Consider the following 12,143-nt stretch of genomic DNA (forward strand, 5'->3'; position numbering starts at 1 on the left):
TAATACAGAAATATTTAATTGTATCTCACACACTGAAAATCATTGAGCCAGGCTACTGAGAAGTGTATTCCCCCTATTTAGCATGCATGACATACCAGTTGCTCCCTTGCCTATGTACCAGGATCAACAGGACTACGGAAGAAATTCCAGCTCTGACAGTGGCTTCTTCCATCAGAGAGGCTAATTCTCCTGCTCTCGTGGCAGAGGAGAACCTCAATGAGCTGGTGATCAAGGTAAGAGTACACCCTTTAGTTGTTTTTTCCCATACAAAGGTATGGGGAAGATTACGATCGTTCGCTCAAAACTGGTAAACCATGACAAAAAACTCACGGGTATTGCTGACCGTGAAAGGTTTCAAGACTGATTTTTGGGATACCTCTTCCCAAATTTGTCAACTTAGTGAGTTATCTTTTGATCAGGATCATATAACACTAGTAGATTCAGAGGTTGCTCTAATGTTGCAAAAAAGGATGATTTCCGGGGTTTTGGAGTCAGAGATGGGCTTTGTTAGCACGATCTTTCTGGTCAAGAAGAAGTACAAAGGTTGGCATCCAGTAATAAATCTAAAGGAATTAAACAAATTCTTAGTTTACAGTCATTTCAAAATGGAGGGAATCCATCTTTTACGAGACTTTCTAGAACTCAGGGACTGGATGGTGAAGTTGGTCGAAAGATGCATGATTCACAATCCCTATGGACGCCAGTTCTCAAAGGTTTTTACTATTCAGCTGGAGAGGCATTTTATACAAATTCTCCTGTCTTCCCTTTGTTTTACCATCAGCCACTTGGTGCTAGATCTATTTGCCAGCAGACTGACATTTCAGGTAACAAGTGGCTCCATTTGGAGACCAGACCCCAAAGCGCTAGCAGTGGACACCTTTGTACAGACTTAGAAGGGAGAGAATTGCCCCAATTTAGAGAGTGTTAAAGGTTCGAAGGGAACGTTGCAAGATTGTCCTGGTATCTCCCTTTTGGATTTCTCAGGTGTAGTTTCCTGGGGTAATAAAACAGGCAGTAGAGATCTCCTGTTTGGTACCAGTGTGTCTAGGCCTATTGGAATGTCAGGAAATAAAGGAACATTCTTTAGTGTTAGAAGGGAACATGAACCTTCTTGTTTGGAGGATATCAGGGGATCCTCTAGATACTTGGGCCTTTCGCGAGAGGCTAAAAACGTATTGGATGAGTCCTGGGCACCAGGTACCAGTAAAAGATATAGAGGAGTATAGAGGAAGTGGTGGTGTTGGTGCTTGGAAGGAATTTGGATCCCATACAGACTCCTACAGTAGAAGAAGTAAATTATCTCGCTGAGCAGTTCAGGTCAGGTCTCTCTCAGAAAACGGTTAACTGTTACAGGTGAGGTATTTCAGCTGGAAATTCCTTGGTAAATAACTTTGCTATTGGCAGTGACCCTTTGGTCCCAAGGGTAAAGAAAGGACTAAGGCTCAAACTGCCTCCTAGGACTCAGTACGATTCTTTGTAGAATGGCAATCAGGATATTGACCTCTTCATTTCTTGTACAGATAATATTTACCTATCACTGAGGCAAATATCTTGACAATTAGCAGCTTTGCTTTGTCTCATTTCTTTTAGAAGTGTCTCTGATGTTGTCTTTAGAACTATGCAATAGGTTCTACTCCCCAGATGGAGTTCACTTCGATATTTGGAAAAGGACCAAGAGGACGTCTGAAAACATTTTCTCTCCTGTTTTCAATGAGTGCAAGAAACTGTGTGGTGTGAATTGTATGAAATTTTATGAACATGAACAAAGGATGCTAGAATTCAGAGTGGATGGTAAAGATCAAATATTAATCTCATATGTGAAACCTTATAGGGAAGCATCAACTTCTACTCTTTCCTGGTGAGTAAGAGCAGTGATTTCTGAAGCTGGAACTTATTTGTCAAAGTTTGGAGCTCACTCCTCTAGTAGGGCAATGGCTAGTAAGGTTTTTTGGGCAGGTGGAACATTTACTGATATTTTGAAGGCAGCAGACTGGTTGAGTGCTTGCACTTTTGCAAAGTTCTATCTTAAACCAATGGAGCATGTGCGCAGTCTGGTGCTAGAGAGCTTTAAACATGAATAATGATAGCCTCCAGTCTTGTAATGAAATGACGATTCTCCAATTAACATCCAGAGAAAATCTTGATTTCATTAAAGACAACGGAGGCTAACATTATCCCTCCCACCACACCCAATTTTATTGATTATGATCAATAACGCATATAACAATGTTTTTGGTCATATAATTCAGTTTTAATTATTCACTTATTTGATGTCCTTCTTTTACAGTTTGAAGTTTTTGCTCATATCAATGAGTTGTGGTATCACCTTCTCTCTCTTTTCTTTCAGACACCTCCTTGTAATACAAAACTTTTGCTATCAAGCCAGAAGAATATTGTTTGTCTCGTTGCACCCTAAAGAGGAATGTGCTTAGGTGTTATGGACTCATATTGCTTTTAAAATTCCAAATATGGAATTTTTGTTTATGATGTATTTGATGTTCTTTAAAGGGCTGCATGGGGGCAGCAATAAAGGATTGATGCATAATGTTAGCCTCCATTATCTTTAATGAAATAAAGATTCTCTCTGCATGTTAACTGGAGAATTGTCATTCCACTCCAAACCTTGAACTAACTCCAATACGGGATGCAGACTAAAGACCCCCTGATGGAAGGAAGGTATTGCCCAGAAACATAAGGTTGAGGATAATGTACATGAAAGTGAGCAGTTCTGGAGTATTTTACTTGTGAGGCTCTTTGCTCTATTACCTGAAGGCTATATTGTATAATGTCCATCCTGCTAGGCAACTCCAGCCTAAAACAAAGTTTAATAGCGAGATCTTAATTTTTTGTTGGAGGTAACATCTTCCTATAGCCCTATGACACTACATCAAGGTAATTAACATTGATCTACAAGAAAAGCAGAACCACTACATCGAAGTACTACCATATTGAAAAGTTTACTTTTCTTACCTCAAACAATATTTACCTTATGGGGTAAGTATAAGAATAACTAAGAAAAGTAATCACACACCTACCTTAGAGTGCAGTGCTAAGTCCATTCTGGATGCCTTATTATTGCCATGCAATATACCACATCTGATATAGTGACCTACCTCACTCTCCAGGGCTCACCCTGCACAGCACTGGTATTGCTTGATCAACACTGCTCTCCTAGGACAATGGTTCCTCAATCTATTACAGTCTACCTTGGTACTTGGTGTTGTGAAGTGCCATGCAAGGTCCAGCATATTAGAGCACATTGAAAGAAGTTGGCCCAAATTCTGAATTTCAAATACAGAATATCGTACGAAACTAATATCTTAGACAGAATATTAAGGGACAAAATATATTGAAAAACGCATAGTTGTACCTTGTCCTTACCTAACTCTGCATGCATGTACCTTGACAATATATATGTCTTTAAGGTACATAGATGTGCAGTTACTAATAGTAAATGCATATGTCCCCATATGCACTTACTTTTTGATATTTTGCTACTCAATGCTTTGTCCACAATAATAGTGCACCACAACATTCTTGGACTTGAGATTCCAGAGTACAGTTAAAGAATTTTCCCTACCTGAGATGGCTGATCGCCAGCCAAGAGTCGTCCGCCATGGGCATCATGACCAGATCATTGTCAGCGTCATCTAATGGCTCTCCATCACGTAGCCAGTTAATTTCAGGTAACTCTCCAGTCACACTCACAGTACAGCTAAGCGTCACATCCTTCCCCAGAGAGGTCGTCAAATTTGTAGGGTGTTCGATAAAGAGATCTGCAAGAAGGGTGGAAAAAACATCATACCAATTAGTGATAGAAAGCCACAAGAAAATCTGATGTAGAAGTATTCTTGATTTAGCATACTGCACTTCTCTCTTTTGTTTCCATGTTAATGTGTTGTAGTTTGTACATTAGTAGGGCATTCCAATAATAACCCTGCCATTTGGCACCATGTAGACTACTACACGCACAGCAAATCTAAGGGCTTAATACGTAATTGTAATAATCATAAGGTAATGTAGTTTTGACACACTACAATACAGTTCAGTATTCATATAGTATTGCTATGGAATTGCCTCAGTCTTTTGTAGCAATGCATGATCAAATTATGGGGCAGAGTTTAATCAAGTATGAAACAGTGAACGAAAAAAAAAATCTGCATGGAAAAGCAAATTATGTGACAAGAGAATTTTTTTGTAGCCTGTTACCTACTGTTATACACTAGCTATTTTTAGTTTTTAGCACACTGATACAAGAGGGAACTAACTCGACAGAAAAAGCTAACAACATTCTTACAAAAGAAAAGTATACGTAATCAACACCCTATGTAAAATGTTGTTCGCAAGCAAATCATGATTTTTGCTTACATAGAAAAATACAACTGGAATTTTATCAATGATGTCCCTTCAATCTTCCAGGGTAAAATATGTAGTTTACAGCATATCAAATGATGATATAAAAATAAGTCTGAGTGTATCCTCTACTTATAATAAAAGGCATGATTTGTATGTTGCTTATCCCAGTTATGTTTTTAAAACTGTACTTCAGTTTGGGTTTACTCAGCATGCATAGCCCTGCAGAACAGTATTGCACATTGTTAGAAATTGGGTTTCTGTTTGGCAGAGGAAAGCACCCTGCCCAAGCAAGGACCACAATCCTAGTTAGGGTAAGTCAGACACACCCTAAATTAACCTGTGTTCACCCCATGGTAGCATGGCACAGAACATTCAGGTTTAATTTAGGAGGCAATGTGTTAAGTATTTGTGCTATACTTTCAACAGTAAAACAGTGAAAACACCACACAAAAAGACACCACGCTTGGTTAAAAAAAAAATCTTAATTTAATAAACAAAAAAGACTAAAATGACAAAAATCCAATTCGTAGAAGTTGTGATATGAATTTTCAAAGAATAAACGTACTTGTGCTTAACAGCATAAACCACCTACCGGGGCTATCTGGTTGTGCTAGACTATGTCAAATCTGAAAAGTCAGGCTGATTGCAACAGAGTGTTGGTCAGATACAGGAATCAGCCTTGGACCAGTGAAACAGTATCTTGGATCTTTTTGAAGTTGCATCGACGTCAGGAGCAAGATGCGAGGAGCAAAGAAGGCAATGCGCTGGAATCAATCCAAAAGATGTAGGCGATGCGTTGGCTCCGAGCCACGCAAAGTCAGAGATGCATCGGGTATGGAAGTGGAGTCACACAGTTAGCAATGTGGTGTACCTGATCCTCGCAGCAATGTACCATCGATGACAATGCAATGTACTCGATCCTCGCAGCAGCAGCAATGCATTGGCATTGATGGAAATGTGTTGGCTCCAAGGGGTCAACAGCATCAATGCATGGATTTTGGACTGAAGCAGCACTTAATACCCACTTCCAAGACCTCAGGACTGGATTGGCACCACTTGGTAGGGCAAGGCTTGCAGCAAGCAAAGTCCAGTTGATTGAGGTGATGAGTTGGAAGTCTTTTGTGTACCTGAGACTTAAGAAGAAAAGAAGGGAAGCCAGCAAGCCCTTGCAATCACTCTGGTTCTGAGTTCAAGAGTTGTGGGTCCAGTCCTTCTCACCCAGGCAAGGAGGGCAGCAGGCAGCAGGTCAGCACAGCAAGAAAGCAGTTCTTCCAGAGCAGCAGTCCGGCGGAGTAGCAGTCCTTGGAGCAGCACAGCATGTCCTTCGTCCTGCGTGGGCATCCACAGGTCCAGAAGTGTACTGAGTTGGTGTGGTCATGTCAGTGGCCTCCCTTTGACAGTTGCGTTCTGTGTACCTTATGTACTAGACATATCTATCTTCCCTCTCAAAAAAATTCCAGGTATACTCCTAAGGAGAGCATGGACACATCTTTACTGAGGGTGAGGTCAGAAGTCCAGTTCTTATACTGAGTGGTGCCTTTGAAGTGGAGGAGACTTCAAAGAAGGGCTTTGAAACGCACTGATGTCCTCCCTTTCTGCCCCGGCTCTAGACTCACTACAGAGGGTTAAGCACTCCTTTGTGTTGGGACACAGCACAGCCTACTCTGGTGAGAGTGTGAGGCTGTGCCCAGCTCCTCTCTCCAATCCTGCCCAGGATGGCCCATCAGGATGTTGATAACCCACAGTCAAATAGAAGCTTCCTTCACAATCCCAGCTGCCACCCCGCCATAGACGTGTATTGGAAACAGGCTACAGTTATACAGGGCTAAGTACAGTAAAATGCAACTTTCTAAAAGTGGCATTTTGAAAATTGTAACAAAAAAATCTTACTTTACCATTAATGAGAATTTATCATTACAATTCTATAGGTACTAAACATGACAGGTCTACTCCTTCCCAATCAGGAATTACAGCTTATTAAATGTAATAAGGAATCATCAATGTTATCATATGGGTGGGAAAAGCCTCACAGTAGTGAAAAATGAAATAGAGATTTTTTCACTCCTAGGACAAGTACAACTTAAAAGTATATGTCCTTCCTTTTAATTACATGACACCCTGCCCTATGGGATACCTAGAGCCTACATTGGGGTGACTTGTATGTAATAAAAGGGGAATTTAAGGCTTTGCAAGGGCTTTTAAATGCCAAATCAACATGGAAGTAGGGCATAGAGGCTGCAATGGCAGGGCTGGAACGTGTTTTAAAGTGCTATTTAAGTGGGTGGCACAAGCAGTGCTGCAGACCCACTTGTAGAATTTAATTTACAGTCCCTGGCACCCTGGGCACATGTAGTGCACTTCACTGGAGACGTATAAGTAAATTATATATGCCAGTCAGGTATAGACCAATCCAACCATATTCAAGGGAGACAGCACATGCACTTCAGCACTGGTCAGCAGTGGTAAAGTGCTCGGAGTCCAAAGGCCAGCGAAAATAAATCTGCAAAAAATGTGAGGCAGAAGCCAAAAAGTTCAGAGGAAGACCATCCTAATGCTGTCAGGTCTAACACACATTATGGGTCTAATTACGAGTTTGGTGGATGGCGGAGGCCGCCTGCCAAACTCGTTCCTCCATCAGACCGCCTGTGCGGCATGAACACCGCCGCCATATTAAGAGTTCATTGCAGGGACCTAACATTGGCGCCGGCTCGTAATGGAGCAGGAGCCAATGTGGAGGTGCGGCGGGTGCAGCAGCACCCATCGCACATTCCACTGCCCATAATTCGGGCAGTGGAATGCGCGACGGGCTGTTCATGGGGGCCACAGCATAGCCAATGCCAGGTGCATGGGCAGTGCAGGGGCCCCCAGGGGCCTCCCAGGCACCCCCATTCTGCCAGCCACACCACAATGGAAAGGCTGGCAGGGCCGGATTGCAACCGCCGGGATCGCCGGTCTGCAGGCTGGCAGCAGCATGGCGGTGTCGGCGGTCAGGCCGCCACTGCCGCAGTGGTACAACCACCACCATGGGTCTGGCGGTCTAAAGACCGCCAGACTCATAATGAGGCCCTAAGTTTCTCAATAGACAGCATTTCATTATTCAAACCTTTTAAAGAAATGCGCAAATTTGAGATTGTTCTTACTTCGAGAACACCATCCTACAAATAAGAATTTGAATTAAGAGAGAAAAACAGTCTATGCTTAAACAAGGTATCTTTTATATACCAGAATGGTGGTATTTCCATGCTTGTAGTTCAAGAAGAGGGATCGGTTTGTTGGTATTCCTGGATGAGTCACTTGTGATAGTTTGTTAGTTTGTGAACACTTACAAACTGGTATATTTTTTTATATTGACCAACATTTTTAAGGAACATTTCCACCATGAAAATGTTTGCAAATGTACTCCTATCAAGGGATACATCTGGTTTTATCGGGTGCTGGGGAAGGATAATCCCAATATTGGATTTAAATTAGATGTACGGGGTTTTTCAATGTGGAACAATATTTCCCAGTGAAACTGCACGTTTGCCTCACATTTCATCAATATTAAATATCACCCATTTCATTTCCACATCCGGAAATGTTCGGGCATTTAACAATACATGGAAATGTACAACCTGCATAGAAAACCAGGGATATTCATGAAATTCATAGAAATGGAAACAAGTCAGAAATTTACTCCAGACACAGGCATAACATAGGCATCATATTCGACGTTTTCACTGGAATTTGGTCCAGTTGTGGAACTGTCGCTCAAAAGTAGTATTTCTACCGAAATGTTGGGATTTGGTACACTGGATTGCACTGAAGCTATAACATGTCTGGGGAGAGGCTTAACTGTAATGCTTCTAACATACTTCTGTGCTATTTACTATAAATAGGGCAGTCTACCTAATGAAATAATGAAGATCCTACACAGAAGTGCCCTACTGTCCCAATGATAATGTTGAAAAGTGGGCCCAAAACTGTAATACTTCTATGCAACTGCTCCAGATTAGGCACAGTTTATTGGCGTATTCACATGTTAATGCCCTTTATTTGGCACGGTACCTCGCACTCTGAAAGTCGATTGTCCATTATTCAGTTACGTATTGCTTTATGAATGGGAGAACACAGTATGCTGTATTAAACAAGATTGCAGGACACCGGATTCTTTGGCGACAGTACAGTATAAGTAGCGGATGTTATCATTCAGCAACAGACAATGAATGGACAATTATCCGACTACCAAAGAGGGACAGAAGAACACATTCAGATACACAAGAGCAATATCAGAACTAGGGGAAGTGAAAGATGGTGAAAGAACGCCTAAGGCAATAAAGCATGTTTGAAGAAGGGAGAGACATAGGAAGAGGGGGTTTCAACACAGGTGGAAAAGTCATACCCACTACCAGTATTTGAGAGCAGGAATAGAGTTTTAGTCAAAAAGGCTCCACATTAAATCAAATTTGCTTTGGTGGAAAAGAACGTTTCAAGCAAATTCAGCTCCACTGTGGCTGGTTGCAATATTGTGTTTAAACGAAAGCGATTTGTCTCAATCTATTTTGCATAAATATTTTTGCATGAGACCAAAAATGGAGGAAGCCAATTGTGAATTCATTGCAAAGGTATATCACACCTCTGTTGTCTATAAATAATATTTCTTGTGCAATAGAGCGTTTGTGTTACACTAGACATATTTATGTGCAGGACATTGTGCGACAAGTATGGCCTTGCAAGAGAGGAAGACCTGAAACTTTATAATACATCTTGTTAAAAAAAGGAGCAAAATGACTTTGTAAAGTGTACGCTTTTTCTGTGATAAGAAATGAATGAAATCTATTTTACCTAAAGCTAAGTTTCATTTTTTCACATTTTAAAAGTGGAAAAAATGTATTTGCATGATACCTTTTTTTTTATACAAGGCAACAGCAGGGCCAACATACTTTCCTGTTTTTTGCCTGGGTGCTAGCATCTTGATTTAATTTGGATTAAAGCAAATACAGGGAGTGCAGAATTATTAGGCAAATGAGTATTTTGACCACATCATCCTCTTTATGCATGTTGTCTTACTCCAAGCTGTATAGGCTCGAAAGCCTACTACCAATTAAGCATATTAGGTGATGTGCATCTCTGTAATGAGAAGGGGTGTGGTCTAATGACATCAACACCCTATATCAGGTGTGCATAATTATTAGGCAACTTCCTTTCCTTTGGCAAAATGGGTCAAAAGAAGGACTTGACAGGCACAGAAAAGTCAAAAAATAGTGAGATATCTTGCAGAGGGATGCAGCACTCTTAAAATTGCAAAGCTTCTGAAGCGTGATCATCGAACAATCAAGCGTTTCATTCAAAATAGTCAACAGGGTCGCAAGAAGCGTGTGGAAAAACCAAGGCGCAAAATAACTGCCCATGAACTGAGAAAAGTCAAGCGTGCAGCTGCCACGATGCCACTTGCCACCAGTTTGGCCATATTTCAGAGCTGCAACATCACTGGAGTGCCCAAAAGCACAAGGTGTGCAATACTCAGAGACATGGCCAAGGTAAGAAAGGCGGAAAGACGACCACCACTGAACAAGACACAAGCTGAAACGTCAAGACTGGGCCAAGAAATATCTCAAGACTGATTTTTCTAAGGTTTTATGGACTGATGAAATGAGAGTGAGTCTTGATGGGCCAGATGGATGGGCCCGTGGCTGGATTGGTAAAGGGCAGAGAGCTCCAGTCCGACTCAGACGCCAGCAAGGTGGAGGTGGACTACTGGTTTGGGCTGGTATCATCAAAGATGAGCTTGTGGGGCCTCTTCGGGTTGAGGATGGAGTCAAGCTCAACTCCCAGTCCTACTGCCAGTTCCGGGAAGACACCTTCTTCAAGCAGTGGTACAGGAAGAAGTCTGCATCCTTCAAGAAAAACATGATTTTCATGCAGGACAATGCTCCATCACACGCGTCCAAGTACTCCACAGCGTGGCTGGCAAGAAAGGGTATAAAAGAAGGAAATCTAATGACATGGCCTCCTTGTTCACCTGATCTGAACCCCATTGAGATCCTGTGGTCCATCATCAAATGTGAGATTTACAAGGAGGGAAAACAGTACACCTCTCTGAACAGTGTCTGGGAGGCTGTGGTTGCTGCTGCACGCAATGTTGATGGTGAACAGATCAAAACACTGACAGAATCCATGGATGGCAGGCTTTTGAGTGTCCTTGCAAAGAAAGGTGGCTATATTGGTCACTGATTTGTTTTTGTTTTGTTTTTGAATGTCAGAAATGTATATTTGTGAATGTTGAGATGTTATATTGGTTTCACTGGTAATAATTAATAATTGAAATGGGTATATATTTTTTTTTGTTAAGTTGCCTAATAATTATGCACAGTAATAGTCACCTGCACACACAGATATCCCCCTAACATAGCTAAAACTAAAAACAAACTAAAAACTACTTCCAAAAATATTCAGCTTTGATATTAATGAGTTTTTTGGGTTCATTGAGAACATGGTTGTTGTTCAATAATAAAATTAATCCTCAAAAAAACAACTTGCCTAATAATTCTGCACTCCCTGTAAGTATGACCAATACCTTGTTATTTACTCAGTAAAATTATGCAAAAAGGCTTGCTTGATTGTTTGCACGAGTGCAAACTTAAGGCGACAGAGGACAAGCAAAGCTGAAAAATTGTGCACTGATGGCTTTTATGGGGTTTGGGAATGCAAGGAATTGAGTTGCTTGGTTACAAAGAGTGGGCATATCATGCACTAAGAACATCCAATGAGATTGCACTAGATATATTGGATGATACTTGACTGCATTGGGATGGCATGGCATCTGGCTGCAATATGATCAGTTTCTAATTTCTATTGGAGTGACTGGGGTTTTTGGTGCATGTGGTTGGCAAAGGTGTTTTGCTTACCAGTAAACCGCTGAGTTCAATCCTAGAATTTGTGTTGTCATTATTAAATAGAATGTATTTAGCACAACACTTTGCTGTAGTCTTGGGTGAGTAATTCGGCTCTAGTCAAACCATTTAAAGAGTGGTTTGTGGTGACTGTATTGATTTGCCATGGATGAAGAGTACTATCTCAGGCCTTACATTGCCCACAATGGATTTGAAAAACTATTCCTTTATCACAACATAAATGAGGTAAAGTGCCCTGTTCCATGCATTATAAACCTATTGCAATTCACTCCACTTCCTTCTGTGAATATACAAGGAATGAGGATGGAGGCTGAACTTCTTTATATAGTCATGGAACTCAGAAGTGACTTGTAATATCTTTCTGATGTATAAACACTGGCATTTTATTCCTTATAATTGTCACATCATCACCTTTCCCTAAAAATAATATTTTGTTTCTTGTTCTTTAATAGGAAACAGATAATTTGGTTTTAAACGTGTGGAACACAAGTAGAATAAGTGGTGCACAAATAAACACACCAATATGCAGCTAGTATTTTTTTTTTCAAAAACATAGTTTAAATACATTAATGTAAGTCACTTTCAAAAACGATTTTAGTTTAAAATGTGTAGTACACTGCAGGTATCCTTGTGTTCTAAATCAAGCCCATCTTCCACCATGTCGCACAATGGATGTAGTGAAGCCTGTGTTATTTCGGCTAATGTTTACGTTGCATCATTAAGTTGAACCTAAAGGCACCAGCTTGTGATGGTCCATCAGGTGGAGACCACTGTACATCGCTTCCCCTTTGGCAGAACAACCACCCATACTTGCATATATTTTGAGCTGGGGGTGGTGTTCAATGGTTTCAATCTGAAATCTTGTCAAATAGGTTCTTTTTTCAGTTTTATATA

At 40.9% G+C, this 12,143-nt stretch overlaps 1 protein-coding gene across 1 annotated transcript in view; it reads right to left on the minus strand.

Annotated features, from left to right (window-relative positions):
- Positions 1–12,143, minus strand: part of AXL (AXL receptor tyrosine kinase) — a 227,184-nt gene that overhangs the window by 182,157 nt on the left and 32,884 nt on the right. The window contains exon 2 of the mRNA XM_069207542.1: positions 3,581–3,776. Within this exon, the coding sequence (XP_069063643.1) occupies positions 3,581–3,776 (196 nt within the window). The remainder of the gene's footprint in view (positions 1–3,580; positions 3,777–12,143) is intronic.

This window comes from Pleurodeles waltl, chromosome 9 (genome assembly GCF_031143425.1).
Source record: "Pleurodeles waltl isolate 20211129_DDA chromosome 9, aPleWal1.hap1.20221129, whole genome shotgun sequence".
Classification (NCBI taxonomy): domain Eukaryota; kingdom Metazoa; phylum Chordata; class Amphibia; order Caudata; family Salamandridae; genus Pleurodeles; species Pleurodeles waltl.